The sequence below is a fragment of the Dysidea avara genome, chromosome 7 (assembly GCF_963678975.1).
Source record: "Dysidea avara chromosome 7, odDysAvar1.4, whole genome shotgun sequence".
Classification (NCBI taxonomy): domain Eukaryota; kingdom Metazoa; phylum Porifera; class Demospongiae; order Dictyoceratida; family Dysideidae; genus Dysidea; species Dysidea avara.
In genome coordinates this window covers 36,979,900-37,007,323 of record NC_089278.1, presented here as the reverse complement: position 1 = coordinate 37,007,323, position 27,424 = coordinate 36,979,900, and the positions used below count along the sequence as shown (strand labels likewise).

At 37.7% G+C, this 27,424-nt stretch overlaps 4 protein-coding genes across 4 annotated transcripts in view; 2 read left to right on the top strand and 2 right to left on the bottom strand.

Moving 5' to 3' along the window:
- Positions 1-27,424, bottom strand: part of LOC136262585 (uncharacterized) — a 120,484-nt gene that overhangs the window by 65,137 nt on the left and 27,923 nt on the right. The gene's annotated exons all lie outside the window — the stretch shown is intronic.
- LOC136262575 (death-associated protein kinase 1-like) overlaps positions 1-27,424 on the top strand; it is a 44,369-nt gene that overhangs the window by 15,135 nt on the left and 1,810 nt on the right. Inside the window, exons 6-9 of the mRNA XM_066056909.1 lie at positions 821-919; positions 5,606-5,704; positions 15,168-15,269; positions 15,574-15,640. Of these exons, the coding sequence (XP_065912981.1) occupies positions 821-919; positions 5,606-5,704; positions 15,168-15,269; positions 15,574-15,640 (367 nt within the window). The remainder of the gene's footprint in view (positions 1-820; positions 920-5,605; positions 5,705-15,167; positions 15,270-15,573; positions 15,641-27,424) is intronic.
- LOC136261921 (uncharacterized) lies at positions 17,932-20,398 on the top strand. Its single transcript, XM_066056015.1, has 3 exons — positions 17,932-18,993; positions 19,043-19,765; positions 20,259-20,398. The coding sequence occupies exons 1-2, from the start codon at positions 17,938-17,940 to the stop codon at positions 19,322-19,324; spliced, it is 1,338 nt and encodes a 445-aa protein (XP_065912087.1). The 5' UTR covers positions 17,932-17,937; the 3' UTR covers positions 19,325-19,765; positions 20,259-20,398.
- On the bottom strand, positions 19,306-22,840 carry LOC136261920 (uncharacterized). The gene is made up of 7 exons (XM_066056014.1): positions 21,547-22,840; positions 21,450-21,500; positions 20,694-21,400; positions 20,416-20,643; positions 19,922-20,150; positions 19,806-19,859; positions 19,306-19,757 (listed from the first exon to the last, which is right to left on the bottom strand). The coding sequence occupies exons 1-7, from the start codon at positions 22,793-22,795 to the stop codon at positions 19,450-19,452; spliced, it is 2,826 nt and encodes a 941-aa protein (XP_065912086.1). The 5' UTR covers positions 22,796-22,840; the 3' UTR covers positions 19,306-19,449.

Genomic DNA, 27,424 nt, shown 5'->3' with positions numbered 1-27,424 from the left:
TTGAATAATGTTAAAGCTTTCCCTATACTCCTTAGTGTATAGAAAATGAAAGCGTTTCCAAGAAAGAAGTAACAATGGTGAAGTTTCTACTGTGCTGTAAATAAATTCCCATAATTTGCATGCCCTTTACTGTAGGAACACATAACAATGATCAAGACACACGGTAGTGTGTCGTGCGGCAAGAAAGCCGGCATGCCACATTGTGAGTATAATTATTGGAAGAAACAAAGCACTATTTTCACGCATACGTAGCTCTGTGTTTCCTTCACGAATTGGAATCATTTGTATACTGCAGATGACCCTCACCTTCAGCACCCCACATACCAAATTTGAGCAACATTGGCAAATGCCACCGTGAAATAGAAGCCTTCAAAATCTGCTTAATTTCTTTGTTTTTTCTTCTTCGTTTGGGGGGCTTAGATTATTCTTTTTGCACACCTAACAAAAACCATTATAAAATGGGAATGTGTAGCTCGATTGTCTTGAGCTTTGGTACACTTTGAGAACAAAGGCTTGTGGGTTAAAAGTAAATATAAACACTCGGGTGTCTATGCAGGTAAATATGGTATTGAATAACAATTAAAACTGTTTAATTGGGTAGTCACCAGAAATCAGGATATGTGGCCAGCAGCACCTGCCCATGTACTGTAATAAAGTTAATAGTAACATGTTGTAATGATTGTTGTTGGTATATTAGTTTCAGGATATATTGTGCAAAATGATCAAGTTTGATAGTAACTTTATGTTGTAGCTATGTACATTGTACAAACATGACAACTTAAACTACTCATTCACTTCTTCATGATTTATGTTGTTGTAGGATAATTGGACCACACTCCATCATGCTGCCTATGGTGGAGATACTGCCATAGTGAAGGAGTGTATCAAGTCAGGACTGGATGTTAATGCCATCAATAATGTAAGCTAGTATAGTAATGAGATGTTGATAGTAACTGTTGTGTACATGTTAACTGTTAATGTTGGTCACTTACTTGTTATTCTCTAGCCTAGTTGATTATCAGTTGTCTGTTGCTTCTCCTCCCACAAGCTAATGATTGTGGGGGTGGTTTGGTATCTGTACAGAGTCTTGGCTTCCTTTTGGGATAAACCTCCAACTCTACTCAAGGCCAATGGGAAAAAATGGGCTTTAATCTGAGGCAACAGATACTTGGGTATAAGGAAGAATTTGGTGTCAGGAATTGTTTTCGCACCACCAAGTTCTTCATACCCAAGCATGATGATGGGTACAATTTATGCCTACGTGATATGCAGAAGCCATCCTAGGTGAGACCTCATACTATCACAGTCCCTCTATAAGGAATGGAGGTGCTGCATAGCAACCAGAGCTAGTATTGTTCTGTTTGTGATGGCACAGAAAGAGGCACAAGCCTGCAATGACAACAGTGTACCAGAATACAGGTGCACCTCCTTTGGCCTTGTAGCAAACATGTGCCAATAAAGCAGGTGGCATGTTGGTACTCCAAATATGTGCCCATCAAGCTATAGGCATGTTGGTACTCCCAGTGTGAGAGGAATAGCATTTACTGGCTTTTGCGGCGTGCTGACTTCTGGTAGCATTCATGTCCCTTTAAGGGGTTAGCATTAGCTACGTGTTATGACCAGTGGCTGTGGTAGTCTGATCACGGTGGTGGACCAGCAATTTCAATTATGTGATCTGTGGACTGGATGTCTGACAGCACCATCTGCATTGGTAGAGAATAACACACAGCAAGGAACACACATACAGCAAAGCAGTAACTATAGTGTAGTGAGCTGTGCTATGTGACTTGCCATTATGTATGTGTACAGTGCAGTAGCTATGCACCATACAGGCTGCTCTCCAGCAGTAGTGGTCTGGACACTAATACATATTGACCAGAGGTTGTCTGGTTGTCAAACATTCCCTGCACATATAGTGTTTACACATTCAGTATATTCACACACATGTACAAGGGTATGTGATTCAATGTAATTTTAGCATGTGATTGAACGTCTGTCTTGTGAGGTAATCTGTTGGGTGAATTTATACAAGTATATAGGAACAAATCTGTCTGCATGCTTACAGCAACCCATTGGCCGTTGAAATAAATTGTATACTTGTGGCTGTGTGCTTATACCTCTATAGCCATATTACCTAGCTAGTGAAGTGGTGGGAGAGATATGGGTAGCACTCTTGAGTAGGTGATGGACTGACCGTGTGTTACGTACTTGCTGCGCATGCGTTGTTACTCCAAATAATGCTGTTTTTTAGATAATGCTCTCCTTTAGCTAGCAAAGGTGTGTGTGGTGTTTGCTCCCACCATTAACTATGTTTAAAGTCTTTAAACTTCATTTAAACAAGTAGTATTGTTGTCTGAGTGTGTAGCATTAAATGATGTGTAGAGTTATGACCTCTATGATCATGTGTGTATGTGTGTATGTGTCTGGTGTAGTATTGATTGTGTGGTATATGTAGTGATGTGTATGAGATGACATCTCACTGGTCCATGTTACTCTGTGGGAAATTGTTATCGTCCAATTTTGCTTTCATTAAAATTCAAATTGCAATAGTAATGCTCAAAAAATAAATCTTGAATACTATGTTGTGTTAATTATGTGTCTGGTGTAGTAGTGATTGTCATATGTGTATACTAACATTGGTGGAGTTCTCCTAGTAAGTATGTTATTCATTCAAGTAGGGTGATAGATTATGACTGGTAACTATGCGTGCCCTACGTGCAGAACTTTATTGTCTTATATAGAAGTTACATACATAAAAAGCTGATGAGCATTAAACTATCTACTAACGTGTATCTGATTAGCTTATATGTTGTACTAATACAATACCTGCCTTCTTGCTCCTATACTACGTTACAATCAATAGCTGTCATCACCTTCCTTGTAAAATTAGTTACTTTGTAAGTACAAAACACTTTACAGTGTTAGTGTTTAGGAACAGTTAGGTAGAAAGAATAAAGGTATAAAATGAAAAGTTACAAATGTAGTTAGGTAGAAGTGCCAGTAACGATGGTTGCACTAAAAGGTTCAAAATCTGCATAGAGTACAAAAAGTTAGGTAACATCAAGGAATTTCTCTCACCATCTCATCTTTAGAAGGCACTTGTCATAACCACTGAGCCATACATCACACACAATTGTGAGTTCAGTTAGTTCATCATGTAAATTACACAAGGAATTCTAGTGATGTGCCATAGACAACTTGTTTATATGGGAATTTCTTTTAGCAAACTTGGTAAAGCCAGATCATGAGCATTTCATTTGACACTAAAACCACTTTGATATGTGAAGTGGTTTGTGAGATACTTTTACTTTAAAATTACTCATCATTTGATTCAAATTCCTGACATTGAACTAATTGCACTGACTCTATAATTAGGGGACACCACCAACGTTTCAACAACTACATGTAACACGGTGACCTATCAACACTCCTTATTTGCCAGGACTATCCACCTATAGTACTCTATGCTAGAAGATGTCTGATGTAAATGTTGTGAAGATTTAAACGTCTAATTCACAATCTGTACCTGTGACTCGTTATTGTAAAGTAGCCAGTGACTGTGTATATTGTACTTCTTGTATGTGCAACTGGTTAAGCAATAACACGCTGTTTTGCAAAAAAAATTTATTTAACAAAATAAACTGGTATGCCACATAAAATTTTTGTGCATATTTTAATTGCTTTAGTATGTGATAAAACAAAATTCAAATCACTAAAACATATAAACCATCGGATTTGCCTGTTCTGGAGAGTAATAAAATTCTTGTGTAGTGTCTATACAGCAAAGGGCACATGATGAGAGCATGTGATAGAAATAAAGTTTACTGTTGTTATTTCTTAGTCCTTCTTTGTGGAAGAATATATAGGGAAAGCACTATATCTTGATCATGTAAATGACAGTGATGTTTAATAACTTGGGTTTTCAATGTTAACTTTTTTGTAAGTTGGAGTGTATAGCATAAACAATAGGGAAAGTGCTGTACTGTAGGTCAGGTACCTGTGTTATTGTTGGGTTAGTAGTGTTGTATGTAGTGTCACTTGTAACATGATGATTTGTGGTTCTGTTCAAGATCACCTCAGCATCAAAAAGTGAACGTGCATTTTCTACACACAGTGGCTTTGTATTTAGTATTGCTACCTGCCCTACGTGCAGCCAGGGAGCACGTGACAACCAAGCATTAAACATCAGTGCCATTCATATCCTGCAGCATGCGTGGTGATATTACTTTTAAAGTGCATGAGCCTTACGCCACCATCCTGCAAAGTACAGCATGTATACCAAAATGATGGGAAACATGCAGGTACTCCTGAACCTGCAGAACTGCAGTAGCTAAGCTAAGGTAACTATAGTAATGTGACGCTTACAATGATGTGCATGGTTCTAACCTGTCCTATTCTGCAGGCTATACATGTAGCATCATTTGATAACACGTAACTTATATTATGACAATAAAAGACATTTGCACTTTAATAACGTAACATTGGTACCTGCCCTACAATGCAGAACTTGCCATACTGTGTATTATATGATGTGCACTATGTTAAGGACATAATGTGGGACCAAGCATTAAAATTCTAACCAAGCCCAAAAGTGCCTTCAGTATATATGACCCTAAATGCTTCCATTAGATTGTTACAAAATTTCAATGGAATTTTCTAGTGACTAACTACCTGCTTGCCTAATGTCTTCAGGCAAGCGTAGCTCGATAACAGCTAAGGCTATAAGCTTATTTTTTTCACTGTTCAACGTTACTTCCTTCCGAGACATGCCTTTTGGCATACTGCAGTATGTACAATGCACACGTCATGGACTTACCTTTGTCCTCCATTGCGTTCCATTTCTTTTTGCTGACAGCCCAAAGGTCCCTACGTTTGTAAACAGGAATCGTCATATTTCTGTAGTGATTGGATAGGCACTTACACTGTTCTTCATTTGTAGTGGGCCAAACATAGCTGAAAACAAAGCATAATGGCCACTTCAATTTTGAGGGGAGTGTGTAAACAGTGGAATGGGCTACTGGAATGGTGGAACTGTAATTGATAGCTGGGGTGTGTGTTCAGATGAAAACATTAACTCTGGTGCCATTCTTTCTTTTGATGTGGTTAGCATGGGTTTACCAGTCATAATAATGTTACAAAAAGATTAGCAAACAAGTGTAAGGAAAATGTCTTCTAGTATATCTGCAGGTGTAAGCAACCTCAAGGTCCCTTGTTTCCTTAATTTTTCTATGATCCATAATCAAACTTAAAATTCCCATACAATTGTATTCACTACATGTTCTCAGTGTGTGAACTGAAAATTTATCTAGCTAACCATCGCACTGATAACTCACCAGTTTTTGCATGCATTGAATGGTAGTTACATGCTAATATCATCTGACCTGCTTGAATATTTTCATTTCATACATGCTATCATTCTTCCTGTTCTCTATACAATGTTGAAAGTCATAGTGATGTGGTTAATGTACACAAGTGGATTGTTAAGAGAAAAAACTGTCACCAAATAACTAACATCTTCAAAGGCATAAATAACCTGTTGCTCTTCCACCAATAATTTCTAATGTATGTGTATATAGTACTTGATGTTATGTTTCACTTTGTATAGGACGGTGATACCCCTTTACATTGGGCGTCACAAGGGGGTAGTGTTGAAGCTGTCAAGGAGTTGGTGAATTCTGGAGCTAATGTAACAATGATCAACAAGGTGAGTAAAACATGTGATGACACAACCACATCATGTACCATGTCATAGTCTAGTCTGAGTGTACTCTGACATTAGCTTGTAAGAATGTATGTGTGTAGCACTGTGTGATGTGATGTCATTTTCTAAGTCACCAGCTTTATGTGTCATTGATTCACAATGTATTGTGTAAGTCACCAGTAAGGATAATCAAGGTTTGGACTTTTCTGACTGTAAAAACCAGCCTCACTTCTCCTTCATAATGATTTGGCAACATTGGTTCAGTATAACCCAGCCCATAAATGTCTTCAAAGTGATCCCAACAAGTTACTAAAAATATATTTTAAAATTTTTTTTCTATCTGACTAACTGCTTGACTGATTGACTGATGTCTCCTGCCAAGCATAACTCAATTATTATTGATGTTACCAGCTTGATTTCTTCACTGTTTGATGTTGCTTCAGTCTGAGAAATGCTTTTTTGACAGTCACAGCAGACTTACTATTTTCCTCCTTTGTGTGCCATTTCTTTCTCTATACTATTCGTAGGTGTTGATTTGGGATAGTGCGTAAACAAATGTTCTGAAATTCAAATGTTTGTTTGTTTGGGAGCATTCGAATACAAATTCATAACATTCAAATCCTCACTCAATGTATATAATTAGGTCACATGCAGCTGAAAATAGTACAGGACATGACACACACCAGGTGTCAAGTTGTTAACATGTACTTCACTATTGTTTACACTTTGTTAACAGCCTGTTGTCTACAGTCAGGTGCATGTGAAGCCAAAAATACTATATACACCTGATGGCTAGCATGCCAGGTGTAAGGTTGATTACATTGATAAAACTACTACTTTGCTACTGTTTACACTCACTTTACTGTCTATGTCAAAGAGTATTTCAACAAGTAAGTGCATAGAACCCTCACAACAATAAGTCTTACTTCTTCTATTCAATGAATTAAAAATTTTGATTGTGGGTTTTAAATATTAGAAACATTCAAATAATCCACAGTTTTTCATTCAAATGCTCAATTCTAGCATTCGTTTATGCACTAATTTGGGGTAACATGGCTTCAGCAGCTGGCTGTCATGATAATCATTCCATAGTAACTGGATTGGTTACAGAGACCCTTCTCATACTGTTCTTTGTTTGTAACTGGTAGAACATACCTGAAAACAAAGTGGAATAGCTGTTAATTGATAGTCAGGTGCACGTTTAATCACACAACTTCCTGCATTGATTGCAGAGGCACTTCTTGTACTGTTTTATATTTGTAATGCTGTGTATTAGGTAAAAAAAGCTGATAAGAAGCAAAATGTCAATAACGCTTTTCAGTAATTGTTGATAGCAGGGGTGTGTTTTATGTCTTGTCAGTGCCATTTTTTTCCAGGGGCGTATGCAGGAATTTTGAAAAGAGGTTTCTGCTGCAGTTAAGGGACTGTTATATTAAAGTAGTTGATATTACCTGACTGCTTTATTGAGTATCTCGATCTTTTCAGCAAAATTATAATTCAGAACAATGCTATAAGTGTTGGTATCATGTTAGAAACTATTATTTAACTACGATAAAAGTTTAAAATGTGTCCTGTTTCATGATAGATTTCAGATTCTGGAAACCTGAAGTTTCGATTTCTTAACACAATGTTTCTAGTAACTCTAAATACCTTCAACGGGTTTCTGTGGAATTTTAATTTTGATTTTAGCTGAATTTTCTTCTAATAGACTGATGCATTCAGCCAAGCATAAATAACTCAACTGTATGGGCTTGATTTCTTCACTGTTCAACATTGCTTTGACCTGAGACGTGCCTTTTGTTAAGTGCAGCTATACATTAGGGCTGGAACGAATGTCAAATTTGAACTTCCAAAGCTCCTTGTAAGATAGCCACTGATTCATGGGAGTGTCATTGCTTCAGTGCTGGCTATCACATGAGTTGTCTGTAATTCTGTAGTTGGTGGATTGATTGTGGAAAGGCACTTCTCATACCCTTCTTTGATTATAACATTGTATAATGGGTATAGAACATAGCTGAAAACGAAGTGGAATGTTTCACTTTTAGTAATACTAACAGATAGTCAGGGCACACGTTCAGTTGTAATTTCTGTAGTGACAGAATTAATTGCAGAGGCACTTTCCTTAACTGTTCCTCATTTGTATCACTGCACAGCAAGTGGAACATATCTGAAAACAAACTGGAATAGTCGCATTGCTTAAAGGAGGTCATCTAAACCTGCAGCTATACTGCAATGGACATTTAACCCTATTGTCAACCTGTACTGATCTGATGTAGGAATTAAATATCTACCTGTAAGGCTACAAGTGTAGATAACCTCCTTGCTTCATTGCTTTTTATTTCTGTGATTTATTATTTCTACTTTTCCCTCACACAGATTTATTGACTAACAACTATCAAACAGTACAGTGGTAGAGACATCTTACATGATGAAAATCACTATTATGGAAAAATATTAGTCCATCTAACATCAAATGCAGCATTAAAAACAAGAAAACACTTGCAGGCGGCTGGATAAGTGCTAAGCCACTGGTGCCAACCATTTCTCACATTCTACACTTTCCTTTTACTGATAACCACATGGAAAGTAGTGAAAATGCACACCTGTGGACTACAACATTGGCCAACAACACCATCAAGCCCGAATCGCAAAATTTCAAAGCATGTGCTATTGTAGAGTGATGCTTACCCAATGCCTATACTAAATTTTGATGGTCTGTGAAACATAGTTTTAAGGTTATTAAGCGAGAAAGGAGACCGTGTTGCTAGTCAGGTGTGCTCCATATAACAGTAATCATGCAGTGGCTGCTGGTGCCATTGCACATTAATTAGCGTTGTGACAAGCTAATAGTTTTAAAGTGTGAATAATGTTAGTTATATCAACAACAGTAGTTGGACGGTCTGACAGAGCTTGTTCCAGTTAGTCCACTGAGACACTTTGGTGGTCTATGGATTTCCGCATTTGTTCGTGCATTACCACAAACATGCTGTCCAATTAACTTCGTACAGCTGCTTTTAATAAGTTCAACACCACCTTCTCTTATGGTCAGTAGATACCTGTAACTTCACGATAGGATTGAGACAATGTCCATTAATGATCGTTGATTAATAACGATTGTGCGCGAGGATCACATCTCTTTATAATTTTGCTCAATCACAATAACCACACACCCTTATTTTTGGTCTAGCTGTATCAATGATGCTAGCTAGTGCAGTCAAAATATGAAATAGTGACGTGCCCCCTGGTAGATGAAGGCTGGCTCGTGATACTCTAATACAGCAGTCATCACCCTAATAGAACAATCACACGTGTATAGCTGTATGCTATAACAACACTAATTTATGAAGTAGGAATAAAAAGTAGTGAAACAAGAGGTGAATGATGGTATTACAGCATAGCTCGGTGTGAAAATCCCTACTTGGCATTAAATAAAATTAACATGCCAATGTAGGGATTTTCCCACCAAGTTGTGTTATAGTATACACAGAGTTAAACTATTAGAACAAGCACAGTTAGTAACTTGGTATGGTAATTCATTACTGGATGTGATCAAAGAAGTAAATATTTTACTGGTGTGGGAGTGTCAATGTGCCGCGCTTGGTGATGACTACCATACAGCTAGACGGAGCATCTCTGCTACTGTGTGATAAATTAGTTATCACCCTGTGGCAGAGCCATTTAGACTATTCATTACATCATATCAACCATGAATGGTATATTGGTTAGTGATGGAGCAAATAGCCAAATATGGATATAAAACACACCAGTACAGCACTGACACTAGACAATAAAATGTTAATCCTTTATACAGTGGAACTATATTCAATAAATGCCAAGAAAAGTTTGTGTGTATTTTCAGTCACTCCAGCAATCAGTCCCAGCAGTGTATGAACTTCTTTCAATAACCTCTGACTCAATCATTCTATCTCATGAGTAATTCTCGACAGTTTTTAACCCTTGCACACCATGTGATGCCACTCCACGAATCCCAGACAAAGATCATACCTCAGGAAACTGTTGCTTTGTAAAACGTCCTTCAAAATTTGTCTTGTTTAAGTTCTTCATAGCCACACAGAGTCTTTGAGGATTCTTGTAGTAAAGGGAAAAAGTTAAAAGGAATTATCAAGGCCAACCATAAGCTGGCTTCAGAACTTCCAATTACAAAAGGAAATGAGGTCTTCTAAAAACAGTAGCTGTCACACTTTAAAGTATAAAGAACTGCACAACTAAGCAATTAACAACCTACTGTAGCCATCTTGACAACTCAACAAAATGTGGAGTAATCCGGACAAGCCTTTGTGGAAGCATTCTTTAAGATGTTTGTGGTAGTTAATTGTCTGAGTGGTGTAATAGAGGCAGGTAACCAGGGAGAGATGTGTTTTTAACAACAACTCTATTTCCATACTAAAAATCATATCAGAACACACTAGCTCAGGCTATTTGTCACATCAGTATAGTACTGTAGTATATCAACATTCACTGAATAAAGAAATTTGTAATCAAAGTGAATGTAAGATCAGTGTCTGCTCTTTAAGGATTGGATACTGTTAGCTCATAACTAGCCATGACCACTAGTATCGTGATACAGTATCATATCAAACAGTTTATTGATGTTGATACACAAAATGCAGAACACTACCATAAAACGAGTTTGTCACCCTCCCACACTGGCTGTACTTGGCCGCACGACACACTTGATATAGGCTATTTCCATAATTTTTGTAGTACTCTAATAGAGCACACTTTTTTTCTGAGCACTTCAATACAATGCATATAGAATTTCCACTGATAGATCTATGAGTTATCATTCTAGTGTACTAAATCAGAACTTTCACTTATAAGGTAGAAATTAAGTGAGAAGAGCAACTGACAGCAGTGGCAGAGTAAAGGGCATAGGTATATAGGTGTGGAGGCCGCTGGTTCAAACCCTGGAGATTTTTCCGACATTTTTGCACACGTTTTTCACTTATCAGTGACTGTTCTATTAGAGTATCTTGATCACATTTTCACATGTTTGGTTTTGCTTTATATCTCCTCAGCTAATACTTTTAGTACTTTCAAACCACAAAAGGTTTGCACTATGATAGTAGCTTCATGTACAACCTGATTATCAAGTTATTCCGTCAAATGGATTACCCGTAGGCATGACAACAAATCGTTGTTGTAATTTTCAAAATCGCACATAATTCTGTTATTCATGGTTCGATCTGCATAAAAAATTGGTTGCTGATGTGCTGCATTATGCCCTTACAGCCCACCAAATTTGAAGTTAATTGACTAAAGCACGCATGAGTTATTGCAATTTTTCTAAAGTGTACGAAAAGAAAATTTAAGTAAGAAGAAAAATACGAAAATAAGAAAATAAGAAGGCTCATATCTCAGCAATGGCTGGGAAGATTCAGCTCAAATTTGTATTGGTGGTGCCCTACCCTGAGGGAGTTTCTGCAGCAAAACTGATTAGTTTCCGTTCAGGCACTATTGAGCTACGAATGCGTGAAACAGCGTTTTCTTGGTTCCTGTAAAATACACACTTGTCTGTCGTGCATCCACACTAGCTGTACTTAGCCGCACGACACACTATCATGTGTCCTAATGATGTCGCCCTTATAATGGGACATAGAGCAAATAGTACAAGCATTTATGATACTTAATAATTTATTGCAGAATCGTTATTGTATGACAGAGCAATTACAAATAATATGAACTTACTTACAGCCTGCCTCAATGACTTGGAATCATTTTAATATGGAGCTACTTGTACAAACAGGCTATTTGAACCTGGTAGATGGGGTTGTAAATGGCTTGCATGCTGGAAAGTAATGCAACAGCACTGAGTACATAGTATATATGTAGCCACAAAAACAACAGTACTAACTCAGTGAAGACCATTAAGTAATTAAAATGCTTGTTTGCTGCAAGCTCTTGTCAGCGATACAATTGTTCCAAGTTGTACTAGCTGGTGTAGTGGCTGCATTGCTGTTTAGTGAATTTGCTATGAATAAAACTGGAGGCTTAGAAAAAATCTTTATTCACCGCAAAAATATGAAGTGAATTTATGACATGATACAGCCAATTTACTATGCTACTGTATGAACAAATTTTAAAATTAGCACTTGTGTAGCTTATTGTAGGTAATATCACATTACTTTATGTATCAAGAAACATGGTAGTGTGTTTTGCAGCCAAGAAAGCTGACACGCCACACCATGCAATATTGACAGGAAGAAAGAAACATGATTTTCAGTCATGCAAAGCTCCATGGTCCCTTCTGCAAAGCACACCATTGTTGTATTATAGCTGTCTGCCAGGTAGAGCAGGCCACACAGCAAATTTGATTGAATTTGCCCCAGCCATTTGTAAGAAAAGTTTCGATGTTTTTCTTTGTTTATTTTTTTCTTTTCTTTGTAAGAGTATATGGGGCTGATTTATTCTTCTTGTACATTTTGCAAAACTAGTTATAAAATGTAAACACGTAATTGTGATTGTGTTGAAATGTGGTACTGATAAACAGCATAATAAAGGTGAGTTTGTTTATTAACTTTGCAATGAATCTAATATATATCCACTATGACCTGAACATTTATTTACATAATAAAGATTGAACTTTTGTCATGGCTACAGGGTAAACCACTTATGGGAATTACTTGAAATTTTTGTGTACATTGGCCTAGCCATCATAGCAGTGTCTTTTGATGGTTTGAAAAACAAAGCAGTAACAGCTACAGTTACAAAACAAAACCAAATAAGTGTAAAACGAAGGTTCGAGATACTCTAATAGAACAGTCACAGGAGGTAAGAAAGTGCATGAAAAATGTACAAATAAACTTGCCAGAGTACAAACCAGCTACCTCCATACTGATCACCCAAATCCTTACCAGTGAGCCACTGTTATCACAGTTGTTCACCTCACCTAGTTTAAATTAAAATGAAAATTCCAGCTTAATAGTGAAAGTTTATAATTTCATTGATCTACTGGAAATTCTAAAATATTCATGCATCTTAGAAGTCCTCAAAAATGTGTGTGTTGCAATAATGATAACAAACAGTCAAATAAAGCGTGATGTATAGTACAATACAATTATAACTTCTGTCTTCAATAGTCATTGTTGTGTCTGTAGATAAGAAATAATGCGGATAAAAACAAACCCCATAATATTATATGTAGAGCACAAAAAGAAATGAAATCCACACAAAACAGCCAAGCTATGGAAAATGTTGTGGCCCTGGGTGTGAAATCAAATGCGGCAACCAAGAAATAGCTGCAATACTGTTAATGCTAATATCAGCTATACATTATAGGCATTAACATGATTGCAGCCATTTCTTTGTCTCCACCTTTGATTTCACAACTCTTTTCACTCAAGCTGCACCCTGTGTTCACAGCTTGGCTGTTTTGTGTGGATTAATATACAAGTAAGATTGTATATACAATTGAGAGTAAGGAATATTTTAGAAATAGAGCAATGAAATAAGGAAGGTCACTGCAGCTATACTATATGGAAAGTTAATTCTTGCTTAATTTTCATAACTACAGCACATTAATAGTGCATCCATGACTAAAGTGAGGATTAATTATCCACTATACTACTATACAGTACTATATTTTGACAGTAATGTTTCTTCAAATACAGGCATTAGTACAATAGGTCTTTGAGTAGTGCTTATTCATTTATAAGTGCATGTTCAGAGGAGGGCTACAGAGTCAGTGTACTCTTGTACACATGCTCTAGAAATTTAATGCATACTCACAGAGATTCAGCTGGTTAGCCTTGCAACTAGGCTTGTGTCAAATATGCCAGCACAATAGGCTATAGAGTGGTTGGATATTTCAAACTATAAAGTTTAATTGATCAATACTCCCTAATAGAGCAGTCAGTGGAAAATGCAAGCTGCAATCATTCATTGTACTTAGCTCCTTAGATTGATACTCTCTAATAGAACAGTCACTTTATAGATTAAATACTCTAGTAGAGTATTCACTGATCAAGACAAGATTATGGCAAGAAATGTTAGCTAACAACCTACGAGCATAGTGAGAACACTGAAGAGCACAATAGGTAAAAAATTTTGGAAAATTCCTGAAAGCATTTTGGATAAAATTTTGATTCATAGTATAGTGGCACAATGTAAAATCGTGGACTTTTTCATAAAACCATGAAACTTTCCGCATAAGTAGTATTCCTCATGACATTAATTTTCTGATATAATGCCATCGCAGGTTTGACCTTTGGTGACCTTTATGGCCATTTTTGCCCAAAAATTTGATCATTTCTGTCTTTAATCTCCCTGAGACATTAACCCATTCACAATGGCAACTGCCATATGACGGATCGCTCTAATAAAAAACACTCACTGAATACAATTTTGACATGCTTACACTGGTGTTGTGCATTTGTTAGCACGATGTGCCTATGCTGAAACACACGTGTTTATGGAGGTCCCGTTTCTAGGAAAGCCGGATCCTTCGTGCACTATTGTTGGTTTGTTATGCAACCCAGTAAAACTTTTCCTGTGAACAGAGTCAAGTAGAGTGTTTCTTTGAGTTGATGCTAGTGTTTTCGAATACTCTGAATCATTTCTGATGTGCTATATGCAATAACCGAAGAAGACAGTCAAGCATTTTTCAAGAATGTGGCGTGATGTGCATACATGTGTTTACACATGTGCTGAGCTAAATCCCAATAAAACCAGCCAGGAAGACCATCGCTCAGTAAGCAGACAATGTAGGACTGTTTAATAAACTATTATGGATCTCTACAATTACATCACTGCATTAGATTCCTAGAGCATGTGTACAACAGCACATGGTCTATAATACTTGTAGTGTGCTAGCTAATCCTCTGCACATGCACTTGTAAGCGGATAAGCTCTACGTTAATATCATGTCTGAGCCTGGAAACAAAGACTATTGTGCAGAACAACATTACGTATGAAATTGACTGTTGCATAAATGTAAAAGTCTATTTTAAAAATTCCATTGTCTGCTTCCGTATCCGCGTCTGCCTATATCCACTTTTTCAAACTACCCTGAAGTTAGTGACCACAAATGTACCATTGCCAACCCTCTGGTATACTGTAACCACAAAACAGCTGCAGCAAGACATGTGACATAATAACAATAGAAGGTCCTTCTACTGTCTATAGTGGATACAATAGGCCAAATCTTCCACATGTCCAGTCCATTTAGGCAACTGCAATGGTTTGTTTTACATAGCTGCCACACACAGAGCTTATGATAAAATTTTTCTGTTGTCCTGCTACAATGTCCTGACAAACCAGAATCCATAATCATGAAATGCTATGGTTGCATGTCACCTAGTATACACTGGCACATTTTTCATGTACTGTACAAATTTCACATGTACACAAGTTCATTGTTCAAGCATTTGTAGAACATGTCACCTTTGTAATGTTGTTGTGTGGTGGCATATTGGTGATTATGTGATGACTGTATCATGTGTTGTAGGGTGGGAGAACTCCTTTTGAAGATGCAGTGGAGGCAAGAGAGAGTGGAGTAGTATGGTGGTTTGTTAAACAACACCAGATTGACACTTCACAATTTGATGAGGTGAGAAATTACATCATGTATTGTTATTAATGATAATTACTATACAGAATTAAAGTTGTTTTTGAAATATTGCGGAGTATTCTGCAATAGTTTGAGTCATTTATGGTATATGAATTGTCATAAAAACAAATGGTGAATTATTGTTTCTACATTTTGCTTCAAAAATACAGCACTGAGGAGGTATCTTGAGACTAGCACAGCACTCATGCTGTATTAGCCTCTTGACACATCCTTTGTGTTGTGTTTCCATACACACACATGGTGGTGCTTTAACTATAACATGTTACACTTCTGTACTATACAGCGTACACAACAGAAGATTAAGGAGTTGGTGGAACAAGAAGAAGCAAGACAAGCTGAAAGTCAAGAAGGTGATTGTTTACAAAATAATGTTGTGTTTTGATAAGTATGCACCTGTTTTACTAGTAAATTGAACTAAAGTAAAATACCTACGTACCTGCTCTCGGAAAACTTTATTATCATCTTCCCTATCAACTAGTGATGGGCAGTACTGAGAATTCACGTAAATAATCAATATGGTATATGGTACTGTTCAAATAATGTAACATCATCTCATGAGAGTACATACAAGCAATTAAAAAACTCACTTAATAAAGGGTGTGGCACCCATTTCTCTTGTGTGTATTCATCCCAAACAAAACAGGATGAATACTCACGAGCAAAACAGGTGCCACGACTTATAATTAGCGAGTGTTTTAATCACTTGCACTCTCATGAGATGACATTGCATTTGAGCAGTACTGTAAAATAATTAATTGAGGCAAGAGTTCATAATGAAAATTAGTGTTACTATCAGACTTTTATTATGAGCTCTTGATTGAGGCTATATCATGTTTATTTCTATGGTATCCTGTAATTACTTTCGGTATTTGTAATATATTGCAATTATCACAATATCGAAAATACCATTCAGTGTATACTGATTAATGACACTTTAATCTGACAAGTGAATGTGTTACAATATAATACTCTCAATAGCAGCTTAACATATTATTTTGAAATACATCAAGTGATTAGCCAATAAAATTAGTATTACACTTGTTTGTCAAGGTCCCTTGACAAAAATCTAGAGAAGGTTGGACACAATTTAAGCACCCCTAAAACAAATTATGCGAAACTAGTTTTATTGAAGAGGTTTATGCATCGATCTCAGTAAAGTATTATTGTTCTGATTATAGAATATGTACATGACAATTCTGGAGAAGTTCTACACACCACACTGCAACTTATTAATTTCATCCCAATCACCAAGCACTTTTACTAAACAAAGTACATCACCTTGAAGCTTACGTGAAGCACCATCCGTATATCTAATCAACCCCAGCCAACCCCATCGTTTTTCAAATTTGTATTGTGACTATTGAGGGTCACGTGAACTACCAAATAAAACAATGCAATTAAGGGCAATATATTAATGTGGCGCTTAGAGCGTTTCCGACCTTCTCTGACAAAAATCTGTACTACTAATTATCTGTACTACTAATTTGATTGGCTAAAAGTGTGGTGTGTTTCTATTGGAAGTAAGTGTCTGACTTGATAACTAGTGTTACCATAGTGATAGATGCCTCATGGTATAGCAACAATATGGTTGCTTAGCAATGGTTGCTAAGTAACCATTGCTAAGGTGAAGATCATTTTGAGAGCATAGCAATGGTTGCTAGGCAATAGTTGCTAAGTGTGATTGGTCTTTTGCAGTGGTTATATATTTGAATTTCTGCCTAGTAACAGTTGCTATGGTTGTCGGATTAATTTGCAATAGGACAGATGGTTGTGGTATTCAGGATTAATAGTGCAAGCATTGTAAACAGGAAGGAGTAAAATAGTGCTATTACATATACTAATCATATTGAAATATGTATATTGATTTCTATACCTCGGGGCACCGAGGGTTACAGTAGTTGGCTTTTGTGGATCTGTGCAAATTTTCTGTTATCACTTTAGCCGACATACGACATATCACGACATAAGTTTTTATATCGTGATACAATAGCTAGAAATTATATCGCGATGTAGCTCACGTAATCTAAGCAGTACAACGTGAGCTCGTAAGGTGGCATCTCCAGTTTCGCCATCACTCCTGCTGCACCCACGTCAATGGTGTGGCATCATGAGTACTGTTGGTTATTTTGTAGACGCTATCTACTTAGATCTGTGTGCAACGGTTGGGACATGTAGGAAGCAGTGAGAAGAGTAGTAGTTCAAAGAGCCACTGTGATTAACCAGCGCCAAGTTTCAGCTACATGAATTTGTAGAAAGATCGAAATACTCTAATAGAGCAGTCAGTGCGATACTCTAATAAAACAGTCAGTAGAATATATAACCATGGCTCTAATTATACAGCTTGATGACATATGACATAAGAAAAATCTATATCGCCCAGCACTACTAAAATCTATATCGCCCAGCACTACTGTGTACCTTGTTCATAGGGTAAAACCAAGAGTCCATAATAAGAGGAGAGTGTCTAACTTCAGTATACTCCATCAAAGATGAGCCCGGTAAGTACAGCGAGTCTACATGGCTTCAACTAAAGACGCGATTATTAGTGCTAAACGTACTGTACAGGGTTTCATATTCTGTTAGCGCACGCATCAAATCAGCGCGTAACGTTAATTGTTTTATGTGTCACGTGGTGTGGCAGTTGGAAATGGCGTCAAGCTCGTGTGAAGCAAATCAACCCACGACACCGACTTCAATCGATCGTCCACGAAGAACTACGCAAAGAATTGTGGAACCAAAGACTCGCCGTGCTGTAACGGCACCCAAAATCGCTCAGAAGAAAAATACCTCAAAGAAACACGCGGTCAAGACGAAACAGGATTCAAAACAGGCCGACCAGCTGGCCGTGACTGAAGCATCTAGTTCAACTGAACCTGCAGCAAAAAGACGAAAAACTAAATTAAACAAGAAAGAAAGAGATGATTTACTTTCTTTATTGGATTCTGTTGACGAGTCGATGCTGAGAAAGGAAGTATGCATGAAATTGAATAAGCAGTTTATTCCTGAGTATTTGAAAGAAATATCTAATGCACTCTGTGCTAATGAACAGCCTCTTGCAGAAATAATTGCTACACATCGTCATTACTTCTCCAGTCTATATGAGAAATGTCAAAAAGGCCCAGAACCATTCTTAAATTTTCAGTTGAAATCGCATGAACACTGTAGTGCTTTCATTTTAAGCAGCAAATATTCTTTGTGTGACATCAATTTGGAGGAAAGCAGCTGTCACGAACTTAGTGAGACAAGGCTTACATGGTTGAAGTTCTGTGAAGATGGTGGTATTCCAGTTCCTGAGACTAATCCAATTATGATCACAGTTTCTTCTGCTATATACCACTTTTTACTTGACTTTATCACAAATTCTCAAAATAGCACCACTACCGACAACTGTGAAGAGGATGGCGATGACGTGTTCTATCGCTTTGGTGGCAGTGCAATATCAGATATGTTGCACCTCCGGTACAAGCACATTAGAACATGCAAAGATGAACAGAGAGACCTTGTGTCCCAGGAAATTTCAATAATACAAGCTATGAATTTGAAGGACAAAACCGTGATTCCTGATTACCTTAAATACCGCGATCGTGGTTATATGTATTTTCCTGATCCAGCTTTTCTGCCTTTTCTACGTGACATTGATGCATCATTAAAGGATGTTGTCAGTATTGATGGATTTCAACAAGAGGGGGATAACTTAGTAAAGGTTAGAGTATTCTCTGTGTATGTAATTCTAAACTATTGCTCCCCTACAGGTTGCACACGAGAGGATACTACATGATAAAACACGATTATGTGAGATGTTCCGAGAGATATTAGCCCTTAAGTTACCATCTGACATCACAACCTACAGTAAAGATGCTATTGACAATGTATTTAATACATTTGTTAGAAAAGTGTGCAACACACGAATACAGGAATTTTTGTCTGCAATGAAACAACAATTTGCAACTAAAAAAGGGCTAGCATCAACAGTGGATGTCAATTTGAGAACTACACTTTTAGCACATCATGCTAAATTAGAAACAAAGCTGTGAACAAATAAATAAAATGCCACTATGAACTTCTTTAATGATAGTCTGACTAAACACAGAATTTCAATGCATTTTTAAATTGAACTAGAATCATGGTATGTGTACATAATTTTATTGAACTTTGTGGCCTAATGTTTATGATGTTGGTAGCTTTTCCTCTGCAAGGGAGTCTCAATAAAATTCAACTTCTCGTCCCTGTAGCCTGTACCACTGTGATGGGAAGCAGCACACTGCTTGACGAGGTGTGCAGCTCGAGCAGTTGTATAGTTTACAGCATCAAGTTTTCCCCCTGCTGTGAATTTATATTGACTAAACAGGCTTTCCACTGCTGACCCGGACAATCGCAGAGGTGACACAAAATATGTCGGGTAAGTCTTCAGGAACCACTGACAGAAAGCTTTAAAGCCATACACATCAATACGTAGGAGATCCCATGCTGAAAAGGTAAAGATTAAAAAATATAAAATATGTCAATTATACTCACTTTGCCATGACAGAAATGATTTCTGTGTTGATGCAGTATGTGGGTACTTCGGGTCTGCAAAATGAGTAACAACAATTCTAGTGTGTGTGTGTGTGTGTGTGTGTGTGTGCCCATACCTTTATCCAATATTGAGTTTAACCACCCTGAAAAGTACTCAAAACCCTTATTGATGTTCTTCATTGTATCACAGTCCATACTTCTGATACGATCATGTGACAAAAATCCTTGTTCAAACAGCAAATTGCAAGCTTTCAAGTAAGCCAAAGTCTCAGATACTTCAGGGGCATCATTTGGTGGAGGGGTCTGATTCACATACCAGTAAATTTCACCGAGCACTTGCTCTTGCTATGTATTAAATAAGCACACAAAATATTTGTATTGAACATGATTGTTTGCATTTATACAAACATGCCTAACTGAACAAAATGAATTATAACTGTCATGTTCTAACAGGTGTCACATAAAACAGAACAACCACAGCTATACATCTATGTCAAATCAACAGATGAACAAAGTCACTGAGAGAGGGAACATGAATAGATCAATATGTTATTGTGCAAACAGATAGCTGTTTTACGTATTTGAGATTATTATAGATTAATTTCAGTACCTGCATGATCTTAGCTGGTAATACATTCAATTTTGTCCATGAGTCACGTAAACAGTACGCTTCCCTTAATCGTGGCACCATTCTTGCTTGATTCTTGCTTACCCGAACCAGTTCACGCTTATACAGGTCAGTAATGGCTTTCCAACCAAATTCAACTCCATTTACTTGTGTAAATTGCTTTGTGCCACCAACTTTCGAGGAAAACAGAGCATTTATCATATTTTTCAGCTATGGAAAGAGAACTGACCATAAACAATATAACACTTCAAATTACATACCTGGTGAGAAGGGCAGATCAACCAAAATATTTTATTGGGCGGGTTGAATGGATTTATTATCCAAGGTTCAACCTTAAACTTGTCTTCTTGAGTACTGGTATCCTTTACCGAGTAGGCACTATGGCAGCCATGACTGGCTTTAATGACAGCAGCATTTGCAGATCCCCCATCACACACCAACAGACTTGTTTTCAAATTGTGGTACTGAAAGAGTTTGATTGTTTCAAAAATACAAGCCAACACAAATTTGCCTTCCATTGAAGCTGAGCATGTAAAATAGGGACCTACGATATCATAATTGCTTGTCAGGTCCCTCCACAGAAATTGCAGTATGTAAGACGTTTGATGGACTGTTGGATCTTGAAGGATTCTATAAATGTCATTCAGTGAGGACAGGTCCTTTTGCATCATGGCCAATCCCATTAGTTGATGGTTCCGGGAATTCCACATCAACTGACTTGCCACCTTCACCTCGTCAAATATGATGACTCCATCTGCTTGTGGCTCTTGTTTCCCATTTGTACGACACTCTTCTTTGAATGCAATGTATCGAGCAACCTGGTCAATGATACAAACATTATTGGCACCTGGTGAATGCAAAAAAGCTCCCGTGTATGCTTGCATTGTGGATTTCGATGGTAGCTTCAGAATTCCAAAACTTTGTAATGCCTTGTATGCAGCAGGACTACGTGTGTACAGAGCCAATGCTAAAAAAAAAAAGGTTGTGAACAACAAAAGATTAAATTTTCAACCCACCCATACGTATCGTGATCATACTCCACCGGTTGCCGCGACCATTGCTCAATTCTGTATCACTAAAATAATATTATGTAAGATGCACAAAATCTGTTACCATTCTTAGCTTGATCCTGAGAGAAGTCCTTCTTCTGCCGTTCTTTGTCAGTAAACCAAATGGTTTTCATCAGACTACCAACACCATGTTGGTCTCCTTCTTGAAAAAGTTTTTCCAATTCTTCATCCTGTACTGCACCCATAACAACACTCATCTCTTCATTCTGCTCATCGTTTAAAACTACCTCACTCTCTTCAAACCTGTTTAGCTTCCGTATACTGCTTGACCTTTCGTATTGTGCCAACTGCTTACGTTTCTGTTGGCTTGCTGGCGACATGTACTGTAATCGTGCTCGGGATGATGGCTGTTGTCGCTTGATTTTCCTGCCAGGACTTTCTGCAAGGGTTCTTTTCTTTTGCAAGTTTAAATAATGAATCAAACCTTTACAGGCTGAACATTTCACTTCACTTGCTTCCTTCTCCACAACAGTTACATTTGCTGCTGGAACAAACAAGAGTTTACAATTCACAGAATCAACCCGTGAAAAAGGGTAGCTGCTCTGACGTACACTTTTGATATGAAACCGAATTGCCTGATAGTATTCTCTCTCATAGTAATCAAAATCAATTCCAGGACAAAACTTATGCTTCGACTTGTTGCCTAAAATACTACACAATTCAAACACATCATCAATAGATTCCAGCTGCCCTTCTTTCCATAACCTCATCAAAACATAGATGCTGTAGCTCTTGTATTGCACTGTAATCTGGACACGGGAAGTCATTCCATGTGGAGGATGGCTAAAATGACTCTTTTGGAAGATTTTCAAAATCGGAACACTCTTGTCCCGTCCATCAAACGCTAAAATGAAAGCAAGTTCAGGAAAATGGCCAGAGACACTGTCAACAATGTTCTGTAGATACTGCTGTTTTTCTAGCGGCGTAGTTGAACTTGCTGGCTGGTTCAATAGCTCACATGAAGTATAACTGTCTCCCAAGGCTTGTTCCTCAGAGCCTTCAACTTGCGTGTTTGGTCGAAGCGTTATCTCACATGCAGCATCACTGTCGTGTGTCCTACTGGATGACGCTGTATCACACTCGATGTCTTCGAGGAGAGATTCACTGACGGTAGCATCGATGTGCATCTCCAACTGCTCTTCAGCTGCAATCACTGACTGGCAGCGTGACAGGGGTTCCGTTTGCTCAGTAGACTTCTTCGAGACCACCCCGTGGCAATCGCTGCTCTCGTCAAAACATTCGCCAAACAGCCAACACAGCGGTAAAGGTCTTCTACGAACGTTATCCTCCATCAGTACCGACTCAAGGACGTCATTGTCAGTTAATTGAATCCACAATCGAACAATATTCATTCACGTGACTCCGAGTCCATGCGGCTGGTAGGTGGTACCAGCTGTCTCGCATTCATGCGTGTTGATATGAAATGTTTAACACTATTAAAAATTACGCAAATATACATAGATATGCGGAGGCACTACCCGGGCTCATTTTTGATGGAGTAACTGAAGTTAGACACTCTCCTCTTATTATGGACTCTTGGTAAAACAAGGTGCCATTATACTTCTCATGAGTTTAACAAATGAAACATGTGGATTGTTCATAAACACTTTATTCAAAAGTTATGGCAATATAAGAATTCAAGATTTCCAGTAAGATCTTAATTATCATTAGGCCACTTGTTGTTAATTTTATATTTCAGATCCCCAACCCGCACACCACCTAATTTGGTCATTATTATGAGTTTTCACTATTAGAAGTTATAAACAAACTTGCTTACATAGCTAGGCATAGAACAGTCAGGTGCATGTAACATTGTAAGAATGTAATGAATAATAAATAATGTGCCACCCACCCACATTGGTTTAGGCTAACTTTTTGATCTGAAACATAAGTGGCCTTAACTTGTCCAGATTTGGTCACAGATTTGTTGTAGATCACTTAGATTTCTGGCTTGCCTCTCTACTCATGTAACATAGCTGTTTTCAAGATTTGCATTAGTTGACAATCCATGAACTGGGGAGAAAAATTAGTTGTCACCCAGTCAGATAGCTGACTAACTAATAGAGCTGAATGATATACCAGTATTGTTAGTAAACTACCCTACTGGTTTTGATTAGAAGTGTACCAATATGGGTTTTTGGCATGTACCGATATCTGATATTGATGCTACTAAATGAAGCCAATAATCAATAGTTGATCCAATATTTGCATTACAGTTGTAAGCAAACAAAAGTGTAAATTTACTTACAACATGTGCATATATTCATTGCTATACTCTGCCTGTGGTGGTAGCTCAGTTTTCTACTGGACAATTAGGCACCCACAAACATTTTTATGTATACTCCCATGAAGCCTTAAAGTGCATTACTTCGCATTTTAATGGCTTGTGAGAAAGCTGGTACAACAAGTTTCCTTGGTTATCCTCTTTTTATTACAAAGGTACTATATAACTGCTTTATTTGTAAAGACTGTGATAAGCTTTCTAGCAACCAACACTAGAATCCTGTGTAGGTATATGACTTCTCGTAGCATAGCATTTGTTGTAGAGTAATCAATAAGTTACTGGCACTAAACAGCCAAGTGGATATCCAATATATAATCTGTTTATGTACAAACTATTGTTACTTTATAAATATCGGTAGCAATATCGGTTCTCCTTCTGTTCTGTACTAATACCAATGTTGGTAAAAATTACCCAATATTTTAGATAATCCAATTATCAGTACACCTCTAGTTTTGATACTGCCTATTTTTTGTCATACAGTATGGCTTCCCTGTGGACATGACATATTTAGTGGGTAACCAGACATGTGACAGGCAGGTGATGATGTGGCCACTATGTAAACAAGTTTGTCTGTGGTAATTTGTACTTGAGGTATTTGGTTTATTTAGGTAAATGGCTGTTACTTTAATACCAATGGCTTTTATATTAATACCATGATATTTAGTAATACCATGACATTTAACCCTCAGGATGTCAAGGCTAGGGTTACTGTAGTTGTCTTGTGCGGCTCTGTGTGAATTTGCCTGTTGGCTTCTCTTGATGAGTTTAATAAGTTAAATGTGTGGATTGTTCTGCAAGTACTTTATTCAAAAGTTGTGGTGATATGTGCTGTTCATCTTGGCCTCCTCACTACTTGATGAACTCTTGATGTACAAAGTGATAGCAATAAATCCTTTTCAAAGTAGTGTATTACAACTAGCCATACTCCACCGATTCAGACGAGGGTTTGACAAACTCAACAAAACCAGGGACAAGATTTTTTAAGATGTCAAGATTTCTTAATTATTGTTGAGTTGTCCAGATTTTACCAGCAATCTACAACATTTCAGGCCAGGCTTCTTGCATATCCCTTGAATTTAGACTACAAGCTTTAAATTAACGAGTCTTCACAAATCTCGTGGTCAGTAACCCTATAATATGATAAAAATATAGTGTGCTATAAAGGCTAACAGAACTAAGGTCCACTTGTTGTCACACAAAGACTAAGTTACGCTGTTGTTGCTTGTTTTGTGCAAATCGGAGCTACTGTAAGTTGTTCATTAGGTACAAATTGCATTTTTATACTCCTGGTTTGTGTGCTAACCAAGGTGATAATTGTAGCCCTGCTATAGAAACAGGACAAAGCAGCAAAACTGATCCACATGTTGTCACCTGGCACTATGGATCTTCGTATGTTTATTCAGTCTCCCTGAGGGTTTTGCACAATAGTAGTGCTTCAGTTTCAGTATCCATTCTTCTGTAAGGGATTTTATTGTTTGGGAGGGGGGGAGGGCTGTATGATAAGTTGACACAACACAGAGTTTAATAACACATGTACATCTGGGATGACTTGTTTAATCACCATGTGCACTCTCTCTGACAAATTGTTCCAAGAAAATGTAACAACAAAGGAGTAGATGTTCAAATTGGTACCATCTATGCAAACAGCTGGCGCCAGACTTGAGTGTACACCAACCAGAAGATATGGCTGACAAGCTTCATGTCTGATACTGCCATAGTTTAAATGTGACTGTAAAGAAAAAGGCAAAGTCTTCACTTCCATGTTCACATTCAAATTCAGTGCTAGCACAATTGCAAACGCCTGAAGTAAAGGTAGAAGAAATCAAGCAAGCTAAGATTGTAAAGGTATCCAGTGAAAATGAATTCACTGCCATTGTGTGGGACTTTGCTGGCCAGATCCAATACTTGAACACCCATACTGTATTTGTGAGAAAACAACCTGGTTTTTATTGTCTTTAAGGCTTCCTGCAATTTACAAGCCAGGCCAGGTGATCAGAATAAATCTACACATGTTCCAAAGGCCAGCCAGTTTAAAGTAATCCATTACTGGCTTCAGGCTGTCACTTCAGTTTGCAATGATGATGGAGAAGCCCAACACAAGTCTGAACAGCTACCTACTGTAGTCTTGATTGCAACCCATCTTGATGAAATCACGGGTGATGTTGAAGCAGCTAAAAAGGAAATCATTTTACAACTTGCAAAATGAAGGGAAACCATATGCAAAACATCTGTTTGGAAATCATGAAGGCCTACAGGTTGCTCTAGAGAAGTATTGTTTATTTATAAGCAACAAGGACTGAGGTCCATCCACCATTTCCCAACTAAAGAATATTGTGAATCAAGCAACTACTCCAATTTTACAGTTACTTTACGTAAAGATTGAAGAGAAGTTGCTGCTACAAAAGGAGGATGTTATCACAACAAAATACAAAAATTTCGGACATAGCTATCACTCTCGGATTCTTGAGAATGCACCAGAGGCAATCTAAGAGAGTCTAAAATACAAAATTTCTGGAGTGGCATGGTCATTCTCAGGTACATGAGAATTCCCCCGAGAATCTTAAGATACACCAGTCCTTGTGGATGCTGTATGGCATGTGCATATAGATAAACATGTGAATCTTTAATTATTTCCCCCCTCAAGTTACTCTTCATTTTGCCCCTCTCCCCCCTCCTTGAGTCATTTCCTAGATGAAGGCCTATATTAAAAGACAAGGCTTAGGATCTTTGTTTATGCATCATACACTACAACAGTAGTTATAGTAGGGACCACAAAGGAGTAGATGTGGTCCACGAAATAACATCACCCAAAACCAGCCTCAATTTTCTCTGACGACGATGAGGCAGTATTGGTTAGGTAAAACTAAGTCCAAACAAGCTTTCAGATTGACCAGAAACACTTTCAACAAGTTGCTACAGAATTTTAAAAACACTTTATTTAATGGAATTTTCTACTGACTGCCTGACTGACTGACTGATGCCTCCAGACAAGCGTAACTCAATAATGGCTAAGGCTACAGACTTGATTGTTTCACTGTTCGACGTCGCTTCGGCCCGAGAAGTGCCTTTTGGCATACCACAGTATGTACAATACATTCTTCATGGACTTACCAGTGTCCTCCTTTGTGTCCCATTCATCTTTGCTGACAGTGAAAAGTGTCGATTTGGCGATAGCACATGATGGCTTCCCTTCATAGCGGAAATCATCCGTATTTTTCATAGTGACTATTTTGATTGCGGCAGTGCTTTTCGAACAGTTCTCGATTTGTACTGCTGTGTAACAGGTTGAACACAGCCGACAACAAAGCATAATGGATAGTTCACTTTTCAGACGATAATTGATTTAACTGGGGTGCGTGGCACCGTTTCTTTCGGTATGCATGGGTTGCAGAGGTGCTTTTCGAATAGTTCTAGATCCGAAATGCATGCTGTGTAATGGGTTGAACATAGCTGACAACGAAGCATAATGGATACTTCACTTTTCAGATGAATAGCTGGGGCACGTGGTGCCATTTCAGATGCAGTATGCGTGGATTCACCAGTAAAAAGTTTACAAACAAGTATACAGAAAAATTTGGAATTTTCAACTATAGAGTAGGGACCATAGCACATCGATAAAAAGTACTGAAACAAGCTG